General features: G+C 47.9%; 2 protein-coding genes across 2 annotated transcripts in view; one reads left to right on the forward strand and one right to left on the reverse strand.

Annotated features, from left to right (window-relative positions):
• TNPO2 (transportin 2) overlaps positions 1 to 387 on the reverse strand; it is a 28,104-nt gene extending 27,717 nt beyond the window's left edge. Inside the window, exon 1 of the mRNA XM_018572740.1 lies at positions 300 to 387. The gene's annotated coding sequence lies outside the window, so the exon portion shown is untranslated. The remainder of the gene's footprint in view (positions 1 to 299) is intronic.
• A 9,281-nt stretch (positions 388 to 9,668) lies between these two features.
• Positions 9,669 to 12,387, forward strand: LOC108800748 (RING finger protein 11-like). The gene is made up of 3 exons (XM_018572742.1): positions 9,669 to 9,833; positions 10,575 to 10,744; positions 12,210 to 12,387. Exons 1-3 carry the CDS (start codon positions 9,744 to 9,746, stop codon positions 12,379 to 12,381), a joined length of 432 nt encoding a protein of 143 aa, XP_018428244.1. The 5' UTR covers positions 9,669 to 9,743; the 3' UTR covers positions 12,382 to 12,387.
• The last annotated feature ends 11,848 nt before the right edge of the window (positions 12,388 to 24,235 follow it).

A 24,235-nucleotide genomic window follows, 5' to 3' on the forward strand; every position in this document is an offset into this window, starting at 1 on the left:
GGGGTGTCTATACTGAGCTACTAAGACCACCTCCCCCCTGAACTGTACAGGGCCGTGCAACCAATGTCCATATACAAACACAGGCCTGTAAAGAACCCACACAGGGCTCTCCGGCAGTATTGCCATGTTCAGTGTGTGGGCAAGGGGCGGCAGCGCTGCCTGTATAGTACAGCCTCCCCAACCGGCATCTCTTACATAGTAGGCCGTCCGGCACCCGCCTGTCAGCACAGGACTACACGCACCTCTCGTCGGAACCCCCGTTCGCCCTCCCCACTGTGCCGGTTGCCCTGGGTTCTCACCTCGCGGGACGGAGGAGACTCGCGGGCGGCGGAGATACAGAAAAAGAGAGCGAGCGCGGGCTGATGACGTCACACCCACCCCTCCGACCAATAGGATGACGAGCGTGGGGGCGTAGCCCGGCGCCCTTAGCCAGGGATTTTAAACTTGGCTACGCCCACTTCCTGCCACCGGACCACGTGACGGTGGAGAGTTGGAGGCCCGCGGCGCCATCTTGGTTAGGGCGGAAGAGCATCCTATGAATATTTAATGTGTAAACATAAAAATATAAGGACATGTTTTCACACAGAGCTTCGTCTACATAGGAGATTGCATATTTTGGGAATTCCGAATACATGACACAATATATACGTGCAATGGCTGAAATTCGAAGCTACGTTTACATGGGCGGTTGTGTGATTGAAACGCGGAGAAATTGATGTGGGAAGTATATTATACCATTTAAAATCACTACATGCATTTATATGGGTTTAGAATTGTCCTGTAAGTGCATGCATGTCACTTCCTGTGTGGATGGGGCCAGGGCCTAAGCCATGTCTGTTTTGTGAGTAGGGTTGCCAATACTGGCCGGGCTGGTATAAATGAGAGTTGTTGCCTACAATATTATTATTAATTAGGGATGTGCATGGGTTTGGCACGAATCAAGTCCCAGCTGAGCCTGTGCAAAGTTGTCAGTGACGCATCCCCTTCCCATCCCTCCCTGCCCTTAGCTGCGGCCTGGCCATTCCCGGCCTCTTTGTTATGTGTAGCTGCGAGGCAGCAAATGCCCCGGCCCCAGCTGACTGGGCCAAGAGGGGGTGTGGGTGTCGTTGCCAGTTCCGCACGGGCTCTCATCAGGCCCACGCACATCCCTATCACTGATTCATCCCCCGATGAATCCTTGGAAAGCCCTGTTCAATAAAGAACATACCATTGCTGAAACACGCCTGCTCCAGTGGCGTAACTATAGCCATAGCAGTCCAGGCAGCTTCACTGGGCCCTGGGGGTGGAAGGGGCCCCATTAGGTTGATTAGACAAATTAAACATAGAACATGATAAGATAACACAGTACTGTATCATTGAGGGTTGGAGTGGCTGGTGACAACCCTAATCCTCTGTAAAGTCCACAGTGTAGGAAAGCTGATGCATAAGAGGAGCCTTTGGGATCTTTGTGTCATTAGCCACAGCTCAGAGAGAGGACGTCAGGGGAGCCCCCCATCACATTTTTGCTAGGGGGCCCCATGATCTGTAGTTACGCCCATGACCTGCTAACTAATGTTTTTACGGCAGCTAAACAATTAATGAAGCATGGACAATCAAAAAAATCCCATCTGTATCAATGTGTGTACTGAGGAAATCATACTACCATCCGATCGGACAAGATGTTGAAATTTTTCAAAATTTGGATCACACACACTACCTGCTAATGGGAGAAGTGAAGCCTGACATAGTGTACGTGCACCTTTTGGGTAACATCTGCAACCCTATTCCCGGGCCTACATATCCTGGACCTATATATTCCACTCTTGGACCTACATATTCCACTCCTGGGCCTACATATCCTGATCCTGGACCTACATATTCCACTCCTGGGCCTACATATCCCGATCCTGGGCCTACATATCCCGATCCTGGGCCTACATATCCCGAACTAGGGCCTACATAGTCCATACAGGGCCTACATAGTCCAATCCTGGACCTACATGTTCCAATACCGGCCTACATATTCCAATCCCGGCCTACATATTCCAATCCCGGGCCTACATATTCCAATCCCGGGCCTACATATTCCAATCCCGGGCCTACATATTCCAATCCCGGGCCTCCAAATTCCAATCCCGGGCCTACATATTCCAATCCCGGGCCTACATATTCCAATCCCGGGCCTACATATTCCAATACCAGACCTACATATCCCAATCCAGGGCCTTCATATCCCAATCCTGGGCCTTCATGTCCCAATCTTGGGCATACATATCCCAATCCCGGGCCTGCATATCCCAATCCTGGACCTACATATTCCAATCTTGGACCTACATATTCCAATACTGGGCCTGCGTATTCCAATCTCTTGCCTACATATCCCAATACCGGACCTACATATTCCAATACCAGACCTACATATCCCAATCCCGGGCCTTCATATCCCAATCCCGGGCCTTCATATCCCAATCCTGGGCCTACATATCCCAATCCCGGGCCTGCATATCCCAATCCTGGGCCTACATATCCCAATCCTGGGCCTACATATCCCAATCCCGGGCCTGCATATCCCAATCCCGGGCCTTCATATCCCAATCCAGAGTCTACATAGCCCAATCCCGTGCCTACATATCCAAATCCCGGGCCTACATATCCCAATCCTGGGCTTACATATCCCAATCCCGGGCTTACATTTCTTCTCTTTTCCATCCCTCCATTCTTTTTTCTTTGTTCCCTCTCTCCTTCTCGGTTTTCCTTCCCCAAGCTTAAAACCTTATTACTTATTTGACATTTCAATGCTTACAGTTTTTAAACCTCAAGTCCTCTGATACCTTGTGGGGAATTTATCAAAACTGGAACGGGCAGAATCTGGAGCAGTTGCCCGTGGCAACCAATCAGCTGCTGTCTTTAGTTTGTTCAGTTAAGCTTTGAAAATGAAAGAGAGAAGCTGTTTGGTTGCCATGGGCAACTGCTCCTGGTTTTGTCTGCTCCAGTTTTGATCAATTCCCCTTCTAATGATTTATCTGTCGCTGGAGGCTGGCACCCAAACCCGATACCCCATCCCAGCCTGTACCCCATTTATCCTTTCCCCTTTCTTTTCCCTTTACGCCCTTGTTCACACCTAGGCGTTTTGTCACTCAAAGCTAAGCACAACAAACACTCCCATTCATTTCTATGGCCCCTGTTCACACCTAAGAGTTTTGTAGCATTCACCTGTCGCTGCAAAAAGTACATGAGCAACTTTTCGGCAGATTGCAGAGCTTTTTGCTCCCATAGACTTCAATAGGACATTTTGTGTGACAGAAAGCTCAGGTGTGAGCAGGGGCCAGAGAAATGAATGGGATCCCTCGTCTTCCATGTTTTGTCGCACTCAAGACTAGCGATTGGGATTCCTTGTCTTGAGCAGTTTCTCGTGCTTACCTTTTAGTTACAAAGCGCCGAGGTGTAAATGGAGCATTAGTGTTTTCTCCATTACTTTCTTAAAGTGCAACTGAAGCCAAAGTATCTCTGTCAGTCTTGTATTGAGTGGAGAGGGATTAGACCCCCTGTCAGGTTTTCATTGTTGTCTGTGTCCCCGTTAGGGGGATTCATCCTCTCTATCTGTCCTGGTGAACATTGTCACTGACTGTGAAAGAAAATCCCAAATTTTGGATGTCACCAGAATAGGAATAGATGGGAAATCTTCCAACGGGGACACTAGTTCTGACCACTGGGAGGGATTTAATCTCACTTCCTGTTGTGTTTATCGGACAGGAAGTGAAGGAAATTCTCTCCAATGGGTCACAAGTGGCAAAAAAAGGTGACAGGGGTTGTAACCTTCCCTTCCAAAACTACATTAAAAAAAACAACTTATAAAATGTAAGATGTAATATCACATAATAAATGTCTACTTTGAAGGAAAACTATGAGGTAAGTGCTTTTCACCCATCCTCATAGTTCTAGCCGACCTGTGACAATGAGACTGTCACAGGTCGGCTCAGTAGATCGGGAGGTGAGCGAACACATACCGGCGTTCGCTCACCTCTCGATCCTGTCACGGCTCTCTGACGTGACAGGGGAGGGGCTGGATTCCCCGATCCGCCAGCGCTGACTGGCGGAACGGACGGGGGCGGGTACAGCTGGCTCTGCCTCTAGATAGGCAGAGCCAGCTGTCACTCACGCAGCTGTGCGGATCTCGACATCGATGTCGGGATCCGCTCCGGCTGCGGCGTCTTAATATATGAGTATACTGAGCTTAGGGTAACGGGAGGACGCTAGTTTGTGTCCTCCCGTTACCCTAAGGAGAACTATGGGGAAAAGCCCTAACCCATAGTTCTCCTTTAAGTGATATTAAATCCTACATTTTTATAAGTTATTAAGTATTTCAGATGTCTTTGGAATAATTTTGTTACTCCTGCTTGTATACCCTTTTTCTTTCCACACAGGATGAGCTTGTCCCTGGGCGCTGGTCCTGATCTCTGCCCTTAGGGTGTCTCCTTTGCCTTCTAGGGCCCCATGGAGCCACCCGTGTGTGTGTGTGTGCGCTCCTGGCTGTCACTACGGATGAGCCTTCTTGCTTCCATAGACTGTGAGTGATTGGCAGCAGTTGGAGCCTGTGTGGTCCCCATTGCACTGCGCATGCAAAGTCCTTAGGGCATGCAATCCACTACATGGGAGTTCAGGGAAGCAGCGCTGTGGACCTGGAGCTGGGGGCGGTGAACGGCAGGGTATATTGTTTTTTGGGGGGGCGCACGCAGAGAAAAAAATTTACTTTGTCAGGTTTCATTTGTCGCCTGGAATGCATTTACCTAAAAAATTGTTGGACCTAGAAGAAGAAGGAGAGAGGGAACAAAGGAAAAAGAATGGAGGGAAGGAAAAGTGCTTAATTCTACTTAAAAGAGAACTATAGGGTCAGGGCTTTTCCCCATAGTTCTCCTAAGGGTCACGGGAGGACATAAACCCAAAGCTCAGTATATCGTGAGCTACAGCTCGCGATATACTGAGACTGCCGCAGCCGGGACGGATCCCCACATTACTGTCTGGATTCACCCAGCTGCATGAGTGACAGCTGGCTCTGCCTATCTAGAGGCAGAGCCAGCTGTACCCTCCCCCTCCCCCATGCATTCCTCCAGTCAGCGCTGGAGGAGCGGGGAGGGTGGGAATCCCTGCAGGGAGCCGTGAGTGACAGTCACCACTCTCTGCAGGGACCGAATCGAGAAGTGAGCGAGCGACGGTATGCGTTCGCTCACTTCCCGATCTATTGAGCCGACAGTTTCATTGTCACAGGTCAGCTCGAAATATGAGGCTGAGTGATTTTCACTCACCTCATAGTTCTCCTTTAAGTCTTCCACCTTCTGCTTTCCTGTGCACACAGTTTGCTGCTATTGTATATGCCACCTTCATGTTCTACATACCAGGGGTGGGCAACCTCGACCCTCCGACTGATGTGCAACTACAAGTCCCATGAGGCATTGCAAGACCCTGACAGCCACAGAGGCTTCATGGAATTTGTAGTTTCAGCATAACTGAGGTTGCCTACCCCTGTTCTATACCAGTGCTGCTGGTAACATGTGCACGTTCCTGTGTTCTTTTAATCCAAAACAATAATAATGAAAACCGCCATTGCGGCCGCGTTGTCTGCAACCCTGGCATGATGTATTCTTTTATTTAAAGTCTTATTAACTCTAAAACTCTTCAATAATGAATCCAGATCAAAGAAATATACATCAGCCCAACAAAGTGTTTCTTTACCTGTTGCCCAAGCACTTACAATCATCTTGTTTCCAAACAGCTCCAACACTCTCCGCTCGGCTTCCCTGAACTTCCTGTCCAGTACAAGATCACAAGGGACAGAGCAGACTACAGCAGATGTCCATGGGGGATGGGTGGGGGATCAGGGAGAAGGGGAAAGCTTGCCTTGCTGTGTCTGTGTGTTTATGGGGACACACACACAGCTTACTAGCACACACAAGGGTGGCCCCATTGAACTCTGCATGGGAAAGGAGCAACCCTAAAACAGGATATCAGGCTCAGGGGACCAGCTGATTCTGCAGGAAACTAAAACTGTTAAAAATCAAGGAGCAGCATCCATTGTAAGTGATTTCATCAGCATTTGAAAAGGCCTAATAACCTTTTGACTTTAATATCACTTGAAGCCCGTACTGTATCACATGACATTACATTAGCAATCTCTTTGTATGTGAAAGGTACAGACAAAAGAAATGTAAATTCTCCTCTTGGATTGCCATTGAAAAGGAACACAGAGCTGGCAATCTTTGACCGAAACCCATCTGCCTCCCATCAGCCCAGTAAGTGTCAGCACCCGGCCTGTACACAGTAGGGATTAAACAAGGCTTATGGAGCCAGCGCTGGGGATCAGTACACCCCCCCACCCCCTCTCCTACAGCCAGCAGCAGGAAAGCTTCACATGACCTGAAAAGCCAAAGTAGAAGCTGCTTTAGAAAGCAAGTCTTTTGTAACGCCATTGCTACTCAGCAGGTGCATTAGAGTTCATGTTAAAAGTGCTTTATACAGCACCTGTGTATATACATATATACGTGTCCACTATATTGCCAAAAGTATTGGGATGCCGGCCTTTACACGCACATGAACTTTAATGGCATCCCAGTCTTAGTCCGTAGGGCTCAGTATTGGGTTGGCTCCGCCCTTTGCCGCTATAACAGCTTCAACTCTTCTGGGAAGGCGTCCACAAGGTTTAGGAGTGTGTCTTTGGGAATGTTGGACCATTTGTGAGGTCAGGTACTGATGATGGATGAGAAGTCCGGGCTCGCAGTCTCCACCTAATTCATCCCAAAGGTGTTCTTTCGAGTTGAGGTCCGGACTCTGTGCAGGCCAGTCAGGTTTCTCCACCCCAAACTCCCCCATCCATGTCTTTATGGACCTTGCTTTGTGCACTGGTGCGCAGTCATGTTGGAACAGGAAGGGGCCATCCCCAAACTGTCCCCACAAAGTTGGGAGCATGAAATTGTCCAAAATGTCTTGGTATGCTGATGCCTTAAGAGTTCCCTTCACTGAAACTAAGGGGCCAAGCCCAACCCCTGAAAAACAACCCCACACCATAATCCCCCCTCCACCAAACTTTACACTTGGCACAATGCAGTCAGGCAAGTACCGTTCTCCTGGCAACCGCCAAACCCAGACACGTCCATCGGATTGCCAGACAGAGAAGCGTGATTGGTCACTCCAGAGCACACGTCTCCCCTTCTCTAGAGTCCAGTGGCGGCGCGCTTTACACCACGGCATCCCACGCTTTGCATTGCACTTGGTGATGTAAGGCTTGGATGCAGCTGCTCGGCCATGGAAACCCATTCCATGAAGCTCTCTATGCACTGTTGTTGTGCCAATCTGAAGGCCACACGAAGTTTGGAGGTCTGTAGCTATTGACTCTGCAGACAGTTGGCGACTTCTGCGCACTGTGCGATTCAGCATGCGCTGATCCCGCTCTGTCATTTTACGCCAAAAACATAATTTCAGAGGCCGGTGAGCTTGTCATCAGTGGGTTGGACCTGGCTTTGACAGAACAGTGTGGCAATGTTCTGGAAGGGTCCTGCTGGGGAGCTGATGGCCTTAGGAAGTCCCCCCTCCTTGGAGATTTCCACTCCTACCTGAGAATCAGGATTATGTGCAGGGCTGTAAGTTCAGTCCATCAGTGTCCTGATGAAGGGGAGATTCCTGACCCCCAAAATGTGTAGGCAGTGCATATCTTCTCGTAGCCATTTTTGAAGCCATGAAAGGTTTCTGTGGACTCTTGAGACGTTTTAGTCTTCATTCATGTCGATTTCTCATTCTGGGTATCCCCTGCCTTTGGAGGGGACCCCTGCTTTGTGAAGAGCTGCTGGGAACCAAACCATCAGGCCCTAATATTGGTTATTAGAGAAGGCCGTGGGCCTGGTTTGAGGCTGTGGGCCTGGCTTGAGGCTCCATGGCTAGAGCCTGGGCCTATAGGATACCATACCTCTATGTGAGCAGACTGTGTTCCTTGGGGGCCATGTGGACCTAAGAAGACTTTCTGTTACAGTTTTCACAGGAACAGAGATACATCCAAAGCTCTTGTTTTGTGGCTGATGTGCACTAGAAGAAGTTCTGTCTGATGCTTCTGGATGCTGTGATCAACCCAATGACTTTGAGCCAACACGCTGTAGGGACCCCATTGTGAGTTTTGGGTATTCCACCTCCTCTGTCCTCCTGTTCTACTTTCTACCAAGTTCAAGTAGAGCTTTCAAAAATATTTTACGCATTGGCCTACTTTCCTTTAAGGGCTTGTAAATGTGATCTCTCATGGGGACTAGGAATGTCTTATGGAGGCATTCCTCTTGTGTCCACAAGTTCCCTTGAGGTGGTCGCATTATAGTGCTAAGAACATCAGAACATTAAACGTAAGAACTCCCACTTAGCAGAGGCTCAAGGTCCCATTACCAGGGGAGTCCCTTGCTTTCTTGCCGCCTGAGGCAGCGGGAAAGGTGCTGCATTCCACTGAGCTCCTGGCAACCAATGTCATCTCTGGTTGCTAGGAGCTGTGTGGGAAGTCGGCAAGAGCATCCCAGGTTGCTAAGAGCTGGGCGGAGAGATGTGTTTGGCCCTCACACATCTCCCAGCCGGGCTCTTAGCAACCTGGGATGCTCTGCCAAGCCACTCTGCCTACCGCCCTATCACAAGATGCCACCTAAGGCAACAGCCTCATTGTAGGTACAGCCCTACAACCTGGAATTCTCTGCCATGCCACTCTGCCTACTGCCCTCCCACAAGATGCCATAGCAACAGCCTCATTATAAGGAGGGGCGAGGGCCCTACAACCTGGGATGCTCTGCCATGCCATTCTGCCTACCGCCCTCCCACAAGATGCCACCCAAGGCAACGGCCTCATTATAGGGACAACCTTGCCTGTTACCAAGGTGCTGCTAAACTGTTGGCATGTATTGGCTGCAAGGTAGGGGTCATCTCACATAACCCACCCCCCCATGAAACCACAAAATACACTTAAGCATTCATTAATTTATCATTAGTAATGACAAAGATATTGCTGAACAACTAAACTCATAGAGGAAGTATAAAAAGTGCCAATGGGAAATCCCAAGCTTGAGGGCTCGTTTAGAGCAGCGGGCAATCTTTATGGTGCACATGTGCAATGCAACGTTTTTTTCTTTGTTTAATGCACACATAATTTAACTCTTGCGATGCGCTGACGTGCGTCGTAATACATTTACAGAAAATGCGGCCCATCTACATCCTTCCTGAGAGCACACCAACGCCATGCTTCTGTATGAACTGGGCAGTGGGCTCATAGACAGCAATATTATTTGCCGTGTCCCTGCATTAAGCCTTGCGTCGATCAGCTGAGCGCACTAGGTGAGCCCCACAACATACTGGGGTGTTTTCTTTCACCCCTACTTTTATGTTTTCTAAATGAGCAATGGAAGAATCTGAGTCATGAAAGTTATCTCGCAGTTAAATAGTTTTATTTTATACAGCTCTATAGAAGTACACGGGCATTCGATGCAAGAACAGAACAAAAGGGAGCGATGCAGCGCAGTGAAATGATGCGCTCCAGCGGTGATACAATGTAGCAAAGTCACTTCCGGGCACCACGTGACGATGATCGCGCAATTCTCGCACAGGGAGCCGTGTCACGTGACGAGGACGCGCAGGCCGGAGCATGCTGGGAGTTGTAGTTCCTAGCGCAGCGACTTTCGGGAAGGAGGCAGAGTAAACAGCCCCGAGCTGGAGGGGCAACCGCGGGGCGACAGCTGGATCCCCGGCATTGGGGGATGGGGAACTGCCTGTCATCCCAGTCCTCTGATGACCTGTCCCTGCTCAATGACTCTGATGGGGCCGGGGAGCCCCCGCCGCCTTACCAGGTGACCGAGTACAATGTATATAGTATATATACCCCTATATACTGCTGTATGTATACACCCCCTATATACTGCTACCTGCTGTATGTATACACCCCTATATACTGTATGCATATCACCCCTATATACTGTATGTATACACACCCCTATATACTGCTACCTGCTGTATGTACACACCCCTATATACTGTATGTATACACACCCCTATACACACCCCTATATACCGCTACCTGCTGTATGTACACACACCCCTATATACAGTTACCTGCTGTATGTAAACACACCCCATATATACCGCTACCTGCTGTATGTATACACACTCCTCTATACTGCTGGATGAGCTGTTGAATCGCTTCTAGGAGGGAACAGGATGAGCTGAGCTGCTGGTAGGGGGGAGCAGGGTAACCATAACGATTAAGTCCGTTTGGGAGAAGGGAGCCGCTCAGGATGACTTGAAGGACTTAAGAGCTTGTGTTGTGATCTTTGAGGATGAATGACTCCACAGTGCATGCACCTCCTGAGGTCAGTGAGGTCTTGTTGTTTTTTTGGGGGGGGTTTAAAGACAATTTACTCCTAGATAAAATATAACAATGATTTGTTTTAGATTGTAAGCCCTCACGGGCAGGGCGCTCCTTACCATCTTGTCTTAAATTGTATTACCTCTTGTGGCAGAATAAGTGTACTGCTTGCTGTAGAGGATATTCCACCATCTTGTCCTGATGTCATTGTCGTTCTTGATTTCAGGAACGGGAGTCGGTGCCGGTTTACCATCCAACACCCAGCCAGACCCGTCTAGCCACGCAGCTGACCGAGGAGGAGCAAGTGTGGATCGCTCAGAGGATGGGCCTCATTCAGCATTTACCGAGAGGCCTCTACAACCCAGGATCTGAGCTCTCCGAGAAGAAGCTGAAAGAGTCAGTGACGGGATCGCACTTTATCAATTTCTTATAGATAATTGCCGGCTTTTTATTCTTCGTATACCTTCCTTTTCCTCCCCATAGTGGCCATTTTTTTTAAATAAGGGTAGATGACTATATCTCCCTTTTACTTCCTGTAGCCCCGCCTCCTGGAACATGTGACAGTGCACGTTGCCAGGCAACTAAAGGTTTCAGATGGAGGAGTGGCGGCCTCCTGTACTTCCCTAGTGACAGGAGGACTTTAACCCACGATGGACAAATCCCTGAAGCCAGGTTGCCAGTGTTCCTTAAAAATAAGAGCCGGCGCCTAACTTTTGAGGTTTTCTCTGGTTGTTGTCAATGGGGCTCCTAAAAATATCCTGGTGGCTTCGGGGTTGGACAGACTGGCTCCATATTGATTCGTCCACCCCTGCTCTAGCCATCTACACAGCCCAATTGTTCTCGGCCATGCTAAGAGTAGTAGCAAACCGCGATCCTGGATGGTTCCTAGACCGGTCCTTTCAGCCTGTCTGCTCCTCGGTGTCCTTACGTTCTACATACTGTAGAGGCTCCGGGGACCAGTCTAGGCGCCAGCTGGGATTGAGATTCAGGGGAGTATAACTTTAGCCACCTCCCCCCCCTAGACAAAACAAGCCCTTAACCCTTGCAGTACACAAAGAGGAGGAACACGGCACGAGGTGTAATACACAAAGGGGAGGAACACGGGCACAAGGTGTAATCCACAAAGGGGAGGAACACGGGCACAAGGTGTAATCCACAAAGGGGAGGAACACGGGCACGAGGTGTAATACGCAAAGAGGAGGAACACGGGCACAAGGTGTAATACACAAAGGGGAGGAACACGGGCACGAGGTGTAATACGCAAAGGGAAGGAACACGGGCACGAGGTGTAATACACAAAGGGGAGGAACACGGGCACAAGGTGTAATACGCAAAGGGAAGGAACACGGGCACGAGGTGTAATACACAAAGGGGAGGGACACGGGCACGAGGTGTAATACACAGAGTCACCACAAGATGACAGCATAACATATTACCGATACCAATACATAACCACTAGTGCACGTGCATTGCCATACAACTGCTGGAAACAGCACGTAAGGAGTGCTAGCTATTCCTGCTTTAGATTTATATGGTGCCACCATTGGTCACGCACCCTACTACACTGTCTTTAGATGATGGTTCAGGACAGGATGTAGAATGTTAGCAGTAAAATCCTGACATGGGGTCACCAACACTTTCTAACTTTATCCAAAAAAAACATAACTAAATGGCTTTGGTGACTCTATTCAAGCAAGGGCTGCGGTCAGTTTAGTGCAAATGAATGCACTCATTGGGCCCCAAGTGAGGGGAAGTCAGTTCTGTATTATGCTAGCGCTTTGTCTTTGCTCAACTCTATGCTGTTAGTGGTACAGTGCACCCATCACACCTTGTAATCTCTTTTCCCATTGTGTCTCTGCAGGTGCGTGATCTGTATGCTGGACTTTGTCACCGGGGATCCCATACGCTTCCTGCCTTGTATGCACATCTACCATATGGAATGTATAGATGACTGGCTTATGCGCTCCTTTACGTGTCCATCATGCATGGAGCCTGTGGATGCTGCACTGCTGTCCTCCTACGAGACAAACTGACCGGGAAGGGGGTCACCCTCCATGCGCTGGCTTCGTGGCTTCTGTCGATCAACTAAAGTACTTTGGGAAGGGCTCGTTGACACCTGCTGGCCATTCCCTTTAGGCGCTGGCGAAAAAACCTATGTAAGAATGGTTTGCTGGTTAGAAATAGATGAAGCTCTGCTGCTGAAAAGTCACATGACTTACCTTTTATCGCAGGTCAGAGGTCACAGGCTGGAAGGAAATACATCAGCGTTTTAAAAACCTGAAATCTCCTCCTTCAGTGAAAACAGCTTGTCGAGAGGAGGAGGAGACTTTGTGTACTACAACTCTCATCTCATTCAGCTCCGCGCTGTGGTCATCACCAATCTAGACACTTCCATGCAAGCTTTATTTGCTCTTCATAACAAGAAGACTTTTTATTCTACAATAACGGGGGTCAAAACGTCTTAATCCAGATACCAAATAGATCCCCGAGCAACTGTAGAGGCTGTGCGCGTGTGAATGAGGGCAAACTGCTGGCCAGTCTGGAGAGACGCACACGTCTCAGGAGGAAGGGATTGAGGGTTTGGGGGAGAAGTTACCACCTGACATGGGTTGGGGTTATCTTGTACCTAGGACATGCAGTAGGGAGCCATAGCTGGGTGTCGCTGTAAGCAGAACAGGATTTTTGAGGTTTAATAGGAGTTCACGCATGACTACAGCTCCCCCCCCCCCAATAAATGTAAGCTGATTTGTAGCCACCAAACTTAAGTCATATTTCTGAGCTCTAGGTATGTTGTGAAGTACATGTATGACCTGTGCAGTACAAGGATTTCAATTTGATATTACTTGTTGTTCTTACTTGACGACCCATGATGAAGTTTTGTGGCTGTTGTGTGTTAATACAGTTTGGCCATTGACATGCCCTCATTTATCATCCACAGGGGCCGGCGTCCAAAAGCCCCGGTGGGTTAATACAGTGCAGCCACTACTATGCCCCTATCTATCATCCACAGGGGTCACTGTGTAGAAGCTCCTGTGGGTTAATACAGTGCAGCCACTGACATGCCCCATCTATCATCCACAGGGGCCGCCGTGTGCAGAAGCTCCTGTGGGTTAATACAGTGCAGCCACTGACATGCCCCATCTATCATCCACAGGGGCCGCCGTGTGCAGAAGCTCCTGTGGGTTAATACAGTGCAGCCACTGACATGCCATCAATGCTTGCTGGGAAACGGTTAGCCTTACATATAACACTTTTCGTTATTGTCTTTCCCCTTTCCCACCGTTCCCCCTTTCTGGGCTCAGAATCCCACGCTGTCATGTTTAAAAAAAAAAAAAATAGTAATCGGTAGCCATATTCTTCTCCCTGCTTCACTGTGGTGGCTCCCCAATGACGTCTGCGCCATAGCTTGTGAATTAGCTGTACGAGATATGCCGTAAATGTGTATACATTGCCAAAGTTACGAGGAAAGAAATTCCCTGAGGTCTCGTAGTTTTGAAACAAGAAGTTACTGGAAGAGTCAGTGTTAACCTTCCTCCTGGTCTCTCAAGGCACTGGGGACATAGCCCTGGCCACACAGAAGCTCACTGGGAATGTCACCAGCGCCTTGAGAGACCGGAAGGAAGATTAAAAAAAAGAAAGGTTAATACTACTTTTTATTGAACATGGGACACGGAGATGTTTTATATCGGCATGCAGAGCTACATGAACGAGGGCATTTTGTGTGTGAGGGGGGGAGGGGAGTAAGGCTGTAACCATGGGGTGACCAGTCTATCTGCATTGCAAGAGTTTTATATATATGCTACAGCTCCGCTTTAAATGTGTAATGAGCTGTTGCTAGCTATCTCTTCCTGTCATGTCCCGATGATGCTGCTGAATTATCAGTTACTCCCAGTGAGAAATATTCCAAGCTTGTTTACAGTTGTGCACCAGGAGGACAAATCCCGACATGCAGGTAGACAGTGTGCTGAAGAAATGACAACTGCTGCCAAACGTTATTGAGAGTTTTATATGGTTGTCAATAGAAAAATCAGTCCACCAGATCTGTAATTGTCGATATAACATTATCGGCAGTATGGCACAGACTGCACGTCCTTCCAAACCCATCAACAGCATCTTGTGCGTGAAAGAAGCCCCTGAAGCTAGGTGCAGTCTGAACGCAGTCCCACGCTAGATATATCGCACTTATTTGGAGTTCCAATTGGGCACCTTCTAGTGCCGACTTTGTGGGGATGCTGTCTAATGTGAGTTGGGTTAAACGTGCCCCATGGCCCTTTCATTGGACAGGGTCACGCCTAAGTCCCACCCACCCCTTTTCTACGGCCATGGCAATCCAGTCTATGGTTCTCTATGGCAGGGGTGCCCATTCGGCTGATCGCAGTCTACCAGTCATTTGCAAAGCTAACGCTAATAGATCGCGTTTGCAAGTCGGCTCCCTGTCCCGCACTGCCTCCCATGGTGCTAGTGCAGCTAAATATGTCGGACGCTGCAGACGGGGAGGGCTGGGACGCCTGTAGCTTCTGACACTTTTGGCCGCATTAGCACCACAGGAGGACAGCGCGCTTGAAGAGACGGGAAGCTAGGTCCTGTACTTCTCCTTTCGTGCCCAGCCCTCCAAATGGCCCTGCTCCATTGCTGGGGAGGGGCAAAAAAAGTGACCGATGGCTGGTAATGGCTTTGATTATCCCAGAAGATGTCCCAAGTAGCATAAGTGGCCCCTTTATTCCATCTTGGTATATTTATTTAGCTGTGCACTCATGATTACCGATAAGCCTGAGTCTGCTGAGCCCCTGACACCTTTCTGGTGGATGCTGGTGGTTGCCTTGCTATCAAAGTGCTGTGTATTACATCAAAGAAAAGGAATTTACACAGCCTGTGGTAGTGCACTGTTATATACAGCAAGGTGAGCCAGGAGAGATAGAGACAGAGCCAGGAGGATGAGCAAGGAGAGACAACCAGAAGAGAGAGGAGGAGAGACAGCCAGGGGAGAGGGGACACAGCCAGGAGAGAGAGGGGACACAGCCAGGAGAGAGAGAGAGGGGACACAGCCAGGAGAGAGGGGACACAGCCAGGAGAAAGCAAGAGAGAGGAGAGACAGCCAGGAGAAAGCGAGAGAGAGGAGAGACAGCCAGGAGAAAGCGAAAGAGAGGAGAGACAGCCAGGGGAGAGGGGACACAGCCAGGAGAGGGGACACAGCCAGGAGAAAGCGAGAGAGGGGACACAGCCAGGAGAGAGAGGGGACACAGCCAGGAGAGAGAGGAGAGACAGGCTGGAGAGAGAGGAGAGACAGCCAGGAGAGAGGGGACACAGTCGGGAGAGAGAGAGGAGAGGCTGCCAGGAGGATGAGCAAGGATGGACTGCCAGTAGAGAGAGGGAGGGAGACCTTGATAGATCTCATTGAGCTCATCATTGGAAAAGTAGACAACACAAAACATTGGGGGCACCCCTGCTCTGTGGACTCGGAAATTTGAACATTGACCCCACATAATATAGAAAAAGCAATGTATAAATGTAATGAATTGTCCGGTGTTACAAATCCATCACAACTGCACTCAAGGGCAAACATCTCACCAGTGGAACCCCAGACACGTTTAGGAAGCTGGTAGGTGGTTAAAGTCCTATACATCAGCACAAATGTGAATTCCTGGTTTTGTGTAAACTTCGATTTTACCCTTTCCATGGAATACCTGAATGTTGTAATTTTCTGCTTTTGATTTAGTTGCCTGGAACACTTCTCCATAATCTAGGTACAGTTATGGAGCCAAGGAACAACTATCCTCACGTTTAGAATGATGACAATGCGTTGTGTTGGTTTAGTGCAATTTTTGAGGGTGCATTAGATTCAAATATGAAGGTTTTTTTTTTTTTTGTTTTTTTTTTAAAGGATGTCTTTTTCTCATTGCACTGCCATGAACTATGTCTGAATATATCGGATACCATACAATTACTGCATTGTCATGCCATCAAATAAACCCACGCTTCTATGCATTTTCTGATCATGGGATTTATTTCTTCCACCCTACTGTATCTATGCACAAATATACACTCACTGGCAGGTTTATTAGGTACACTTCTTCAACTGCTCGTTAAAACCCAATATCTAATCAGCCAATCACATGGCAGTAACTCAATACATTTAGGCTTGGTCAAGATGGTCTGCTGAAGTTCAAACAGAGCATCAGAAAGGGGATTTAAGTGACTTTGAACGTGACATGGTTGTTGGTGCCAGAACTGCTGATCTACTGGGATTTTTAGGCACAACCATCTCTCGGGTTTACAGAGAATGGTCCGAAAAAGAGAAAATATCCAGTGAGCGGCAGTTGTGTGGACGAAAATGCGTTGTTGATGTCAGAGGAGAATGGGCAGACTGGTTCAAGCTGATAGAAAGGCAACAATAACTCAAATAAGCACTCATTACAACCGAGGTATGCAGAATTCCATCTCTGAACACACAACACGTCCAACCTTGAAGCAGATGGGCTACAGCAGCAGAAGACCACACCGGGTGCCACTCCTGTCATCTAAGAACAGGAAACGGAGGCTACAATTCGCACAGACTCATCAAAATTGTAAAATAGAAGATTGGAAAAACGTTGCCTGGTCTGATGAGACTCGATTTTCTGTTGCGACATTCGGATGGTCGGGTCAGAATTTGGTGTAAACAACATGAAAGCATGGATCCATCCTGCCTTGTATCAATGGTTCAGGCTGGTGGAGCTTTGTATCATGGGTGTGCAGCCGACAAATCTGCAGCAACTGTGTGATGCTATCATGTCAGTATGGACCAAACTCTCAGGGATGTTTCCATCACCTTGTTGAATCTACGCCATGAAGAATTAATGTAGTTTTGAAGACAAAAGGGATCCAACCCAGTACTAGCAAAGCGTACCTAATAAAGTGGCCAGTGAGTGTATATTCTGGGATATTGAAAGTGAGAAGTTGACGAGTGAAATGAGAGCATAAGTGCACTTTAAAAGAAAGTGCATTTATACTGCTTTCCTCTTCACCTAGCCTAACCTGCCCTGCCCCTCAACAGATGCACAATTACCCCAATCCAAAGGTCACCGTTACGCTCTTTGTTTACATTCAGTGATTCAAGTCTTCTTTCTCATCCATTGAGGGATACAGGAAGTAATTTACTGTCAAGACGTCCATAAGCAGTCCATCTGAGGAGTGGATAACACCAAACAAATGCTAACATGTCCCTAAAACACAACACAGGGACATCCTGCAGCTCAAAGAGCCACCTGACGCACCTTATGCCCTAAGCTGGCATTAGATAAGGCCTGAATTTATACCTGGTAGAACTTGGAAAACGTGTGAACAGAAGCCCTGAAGGTCTGGGAAACTGCTCCAAAGAGAACTATGGTCCAACTTTTGCCCGCTATATGCTGACAGTGCAGAGCCACTCTACAGCCAGGGATGGATTCTGACAATATTGTTGGGAATGGGATCCACCCCGCTACCTGATTGACGCTAGAGAGGCAGAGCCAGCTGTGCCCGCACCCTCCAGTCAGCACTGGAGGATCGGAGAGAGGGGAGGGGGGAACCCTTCTGCAGTCACCGCTTTCTGCAGGAAAATGATCAGGAACTGAGCGATCAGCGGTATGCAATGGCTCACTTCTTGATCAATAGAGCCGATGTGTGAAAGCTTTAATGTCACATGTCGGCTCTAATTATGGGGATGGGTGTATTTCACTCTCCCCATAGTTCTCCTTTAATGCCACAAAGCCCAAGAGGCACTCACAGATCTAGGAGAGTGCGCAGTGACTGGAATAGGCTATAAGAGTAGACCATAAGCTTGGATAATAGCCTGTCAGAACCACCTAGAAATGGTGGAATTAGAAGCCGTGGAGCCCTTCTGAGGCCCGTTCAGAACGACAAAAAGAAAATCAATCTTTTTGAAAGAAGCAAGTGTGTAAGGGAAAGATGGTGGCAATGCATGTGTGTAAGCCCGTGCTTCCAGTGGTCGGAAAATGTGCGGTTCTGAGCATGCGGAAGTGCGTGGAAAGACATGCTGAATTCTGGCCCATCGGAAGTGGCACGTCTACCTTGATAAGTCTGGACTGTTTAAACGCGCCTGCACTTACCACATTGCTGATGATCTTTCAGCTAGTGTTCCTGTTGCCTGTACCCTGTTGGATTGCCTGCTGCTCGTTTTAACCCGGATTGTTGGACTCTCTCCCTCTCGCTTGCTGCCTGCCCTTGACCTCGGTCTGTTACCTGGACTTTGCGTTCTGCCTATCGATTTTTTACTTCGTTGCCTGGGTGGTTCTGATCTTCAGCTCCCCAGACCACGCTTCAGTCTCCTGATCCTGTCTCTACGCTGCCCACCCGGTTTGACCTCTGGCTTTGCTGACTTCCCGTTACTGGACGGCTCCTGCACGGTGTCCGGTACCCTCAGTGGCATGCGTGCTCCTCCACTGTCCTTCCACTCTCTGTCCCCATCTCTAGGGGGTATAGGACACAAGACACAAGTGAGGTCTCCTCGTCTACTTGTCTCTCACCGGGTACGTGATACAATGGCTGAGAGACTCTTACAGCCTGAACTGCATTCAGACAAGGAAGGGAAATTTCCTTTTGATGAAGCAGAGCCAGACAAAGGGACAGGAGAGGAATGTCCTGGTTGAGATGAAAGGCAGAAACTACCTTTTTCCAGTAGGAAGTTATGGGCCTCCACACCATCTTGTCCCCATGCAAGATCAAAAAGGTTCTTTTCAAGGCTGTCGGTTTACAAACTCATCTTGCAGAGATGATGGCTACAAGGAAAACCACCCTCTGGGTGAGAGTAGAGAAGAATACCTCGAATGGATTCAAATGGCAGTTTCTATAATGCAGAGAAAAACATATTTAGAGTCCGCTGAGTCACTGGGGATCAGACGGGTGGCGCAACATGGAAGACCCCTGTACAAAGGCCAGTGGTCTCTGAAACAGAACGAAAAAGGGCAAAACCCTATTTCTTGATAGTGCTCAGGGCCAGACACTGGTCCACACTAGAGCTGCAGCTAACGATTATTTTCAAAATCGATTAGTTAGCCGATTATTAAGTTCGATTAATCGGTTAATCGGATAAACAATAAAATAAAGTTTAAAAAATGGCTCCAGTGATGGACTACTAGTTTGTATTGAGGTTGTAGTCCATCACAGGAGCAAGCTTGGAGCGGTGGAAGTAAAAAAGAAAAAAAAAATAGTGTGGTGTGCAATATAGTGAAAACCCAACTGCAGAAATTAAAGGATTTGTCACACAGAGAAACTTCTAGGAGGAAACCCCCTAGCTTCACTTCGAATTACAGTAAGTAAGCCTTCCACATCCGATGATAGTCCTTGTGAAAACTAGATTTCTAGCTCTGAGCAGCATGTACATGAAGATTCTGAGATGCCACTGTCCCTGCGAACCTAGACTTCAACAGCTGTTTAAGCCAGAGACTCTGAACCAGAACAGCAAACTGACCCTTGGAACAGTAGATCTGAACCATCTGGCATGGCCCAATGTGTGTCTGCCAGAATCTTACCAGGCTGGCATAATACCTGTCTGGACCAATCCAAAGCAATGAGGATCATCTGAATACCCTCCAACTCGATCCTCCTTAGCAAAAAAAGAAGTGTTTAGGAGAGGAAAGATATAGGTCATAGTGTACTGATCCCACAGAGCATCCACTGCTTCGGTCCGGGGATCCATGCGCCTGCAAACAAAATGCTAAAGGGACAGCCAAATAGCTTAAAGGGACAGTATGTTTATTTGAGGCAAAACTCCTCTGACAACAAAATCCCCTGGACTCCTTCCCAGTCCAATAGGGTGGCACCAGCCACCCTATTTAAAGGAAGCACTTCCCGGACTCAAGAAACAGATTTCTGAGCGAATAAGTTACAGCTATCCTGGTCTCTGGCACCAACTGAATCGGCCAAGGGACAGAACTGATTTGTGCCAGGACAACAGAATGTTGTGCGAAGAAAAATTGGGCAAAGGGAACTGCCTCGAAGGAGGCCACCATCAGCCCTAAGATTCTCATCAGAGACTCTCACAGAGCCGGACGGCTTCTGACTAAAAAGGTCAAACCTGGGACTGGTGAATCTGAAGCTTCTCCTGGGGAAGGAACACAGACGTGTGTAGGGCCAGATCCAGATATTCCAAGCAATGAGTTGGTTCTGCCCATGATCAATGTCTGGGCAGTCAGAGAAGCATTACCAAATGTTCTCTCAACAGGGGGTCATCTAAGTATTCCACAATGGGGATGTCACGAGAGTGCAACAGGACCAATACAGGGGCCAGTACCATGGTGAACACCCGAAGTGCAGAGTAGAAGTCGTAGGGTAGGGCCAGGAACTGTTAATGTAGGGGTCCCTCAGCAAAATGTAGTAAATCACTGATGCGCTGAAAAGATGGACATAAGCATCTTTGATGTCCACAAAAGCCAGAAGGTCGGGAAATGATGATCTGGTGGATTCCATCCGCAACGTTTGGGTCCAACTAAAAACATTCTGAGCCTAGAGCCGGAGCCTAAAATCCTTGGAACCATTCTGCTGCAGAAACTGAGCCATTGACGCCTTGATCAAGGAATGCTGAGAAGGCCAGGTGGAGATCTGCTAGTCTTTGCAGGGACAAAGGAAGGTTGGAAGTGAGAAGGTGAGGAGCAGGCGAATGAAACTTGAGTTTGTAGCTCTGGGACACCTCCTCATGCACCCAATAATTTGGAATGCAAGCCACCCAACTGTCTGCAAAGGTTAACAGATATCCTCCCACAGTCATGCAAAGAAAGGCTTGTCTGAGGATTTGGCAGACTTAGAGTGCCATGCTATGCAGGTGGAAAGGAAGCCAAGCTTTAAGGGCCTCAATGCTGAAGCGTGGAGAAACAAAAGGGCCACCTACTGTAGAGCAGTGAGCATGTCAAACGTTTCTTCCATAAAGCTTCTGCAGTCTAGTACTTTAGCCAAAGTGCCCTCTGCATATGCATGGACACGGGGGTGGGAAGCTTCCATCATATTGTCACAGCTCCCCATCAAGAAACAGTTTGAAAAGTGGGTGCAAAAGGAAAGTCTTTGCAATCTTAAGAGTCTTAAAAGGACTCAAGACTTGAAATAGCATTTGTAGAAGCAACATGCTGATCCTCCAGTTTGAGAGTGGTGTGCCTTGCATTAATAATAGCTGAAACAGTCTTCTTTATTTTGCAGAATTAACAGTAGCCTGCAACTCAGCCAGACTGTCTCTGTGGCCGCTTGCTCAGAAGCTGCTAAGACTATGAGTAAATCACATACCGGCTTTGCTGGCAAAGGTGCAGGAGCTCATACGTGGCCTTTGCAGTCAGAATTAGCAAATAGCTGGGTCATAAGGTCTTGCATAACCATATTACAAATCTCAGCCAGAAAGGGAGAGGACACAGTCACACCCAACAGAGCTGAGGAGAACTGCAAGGAGGCAAGAAACTCCAGACATTGCACCATCAGTAGGTGTTAAAACCAGATATTGAAATATGTATGTGTGAACCTTAAAAGGCATGCTGTAAGCAACTCCCAACCTGTTAGTGGAAAATTAACTGGGGCACCTAGTACAGTGGGACTGTCCCCTCCATGGGCAGAATTAGACATTGTGCTACTACAGCGAGGTTGAGCAAGATGCAGGTTCTGGGTAAGAGACAAGACCTTGCGTACTTATGAAACACAGACAGCTGGTAGCAGGAGAGGGCCAGTGACCAAAATCAATGTAGGTGGGCAGCAAGCAAGAAAAGGTAAAAGTTACACATGAACAAGTCTGGAAAGCCCCTCACGTGGAATCCAGTGCCTGAAGACCCTGCGATGTCAGGTGCAGTGGAGTCTAAGGTTCGGCTGGGGACAAAGGTGCCGTATCACTGCAAATCGGAGAGGAATTCTTCAGCAGCACTGGAAAGAATAGTCATGACTGAAGAAAATTGTGCTGGTGAAAATAACAGTATTTTTGACTTACCAGTAAAATCTGTTGCTTGGAGTACAGGACACACTGGAGAAAATGCAGGTTTTATTAGGTAAATGGAGGGGGAGCTGTGAGGACCCTTGTGTAACCCTTAGCACTCCCAAGAATCCTCAGTTTTTTAGCATGCAATTAAGGAAACAGAGTGAATGGTCCAATGTCCCATACTGTGCTGCATGAAACAGATTTCTACTGCCAATTCAGAAATCCAATTTTCTGGATCTCACACATACAAAAATATGCTGGTAGTTAAAAAAAAAAAAAGGGGGGGGGGGGGGTGGAGTTATCCTGGCCTTGCCTACATGGTTTTGGTTTTTGTTTGCCAGCACTCAATCCTCCTGTAGAGGGCAGTATGCCTACAAACACTCAAGACTTCCTGTGTCCCTCTAAAATTTGAGTAGTTTATGTAAAGGCAAACTTTTTTTTTTAATTTACAGGATGAAAAACCCTTAAATAAAACACCTTTTTTCACAAAAGGGTGAAGAGTTGGGGAAGACGGGAGAAGTGAACAGTCTAGGCCAAAAAAGCTGAACTGCAAAGTGAGCTGAATTGGAGATTTTTCCAGTTCAGCTATTGCAGCCAGACTGTTCACTTCTCCTGCCTTCTCCAAACTCTTCACCCTTTTTGTGAATAACACTATTAGTGTTGGACAGATCAGGGAAGGCGTAACAACCCTGTCAGTTTATTATTTGTGGTCTGTGCCTTTTGGGGAGATCTCCCATCACCTCCTGAGACGATGTACAAAGTGAGGGGTGTTCCACTCTCAAGACCGTCATCAATAAAACGGGGGAGAATGTCCTTATTGAAAGATTTCCCCTCACCTCTTGTTCTGGTGAACTCTCTTATTTCTCATCCCTTTCTGCTTCAGGGACAACGGTCACTGGGACAAATACAGAAGGCCAACCTACCTGGTGTGGACACAGAGAGCAACAACAAATTTACAAGGTTTCTTTAACCATAAATGACAGCCATATGAGGTATTCCTCTTACAGGGCAATTTAAAACAAGTTTTACAACAGTTGTTTTAAAACATTGACCACCAAGACATGTGGTATACATCCTTGGCAGTTAATGGGTTAAAGCCAGTCATGCAGCATGACTGGCATGCAAATAAAGTAATACCTCATTTACACAGCTTTCATTACTCACAAGCTGCATACATTTTTGCATTCTAGCTGGAATGACGGGGTCCCGGACAGCTCTGGCTGCTCGGCCTGTACAAAGCAAAGATAGGCCCACAGGTGTCCGCACATTCATCGGTTACCTGCAGACAGGGACAAATGATCGTCCCTGAACACAATGTGTCTGCATCTAATCAGCCTGGCATTGCTTTGTACACAGCTTGTACTTTGTTATTCCAGCCACAAGACTCCGCAGATTCTTCCCATATGTGGGCACTAAAAGCCCGTCTGAATGAAGCCCAAGTCTGCAATAGCAACCTCCATGAAAGGTTTCCTAGATATGTGCTGTATAAAGGCCGCTGGGGTTTATTCATGTGCAGCAGTTCATTTTCTGCCAATGCTGAGCAACAAGCATTGGCAGGAAGTGAACCAACTTCACCAGAGTTGGTATCACTCCAGACAGTACCTACATAGTGCTTCACAAGCCACTGATGCCTAGACCAGCGATTCTCAACCTTTTTTTTAGTCACAGCACCCTTTAAAAGTTTGCAAAATCTAAAAGCACCCCAATCTAAAATGTCATACATTTTAAGGGGAACACAAATACAAAAAAAAGTCAGGTTTTCACTTTTAGATCAAAGTCCACCTTCGAATCAAGAGTCCCTCTTACAGCAGGAGCCCCCTTCACATCGCAGTCCCACTACCACAAAATGTTCAGGCGCCGCGGTTGAGAAAGGCTGGTCTAGACCAACAACAGGATCCATCTCCTCTCTCACTACATGAACAGGAAAACATTCAGGTCGCACCATGCAGAAACCTTGTTTTTCT

This window comes from Nanorana parkeri, unplaced genomic scaffold (assembly GCF_000935625.1).
Source record: "Nanorana parkeri isolate BGI_ZX_2015 unplaced genomic scaffold, ASM93562v1 scaffold2117, whole genome shotgun sequence".
In the NCBI taxonomy this organism is placed as follows: Eukaryota; Metazoa; Chordata; class Amphibia; order Anura; family Dicroglossidae; genus Nanorana; species Nanorana parkeri.

Bases quoted from the DNA above. Each gene is read 5' to 3' on its own strand.
- LOC108800748 (XM_018572742.1), top strand. From the start codon at position 9,744: ATGGGGAACTGCCTGTCATCCCAGTCCTCTGATGACCTGTCCCTGCTC. The intron at 9,834-10,574 runs GTGACCGAGTAC...TCTTGATTTCAG, and splicing joins AGCCCCCGCCGCCTTACCAG to GAACGGGAGTCGGTGCCGGT. The intron at 10,745-12,209 runs GTCAGTGACGGG...GTGTCTCTGCAG, and splicing joins TCCGAGAAGAAGCTGAAAGA to GTGCGTGATCTGTATGCTGG.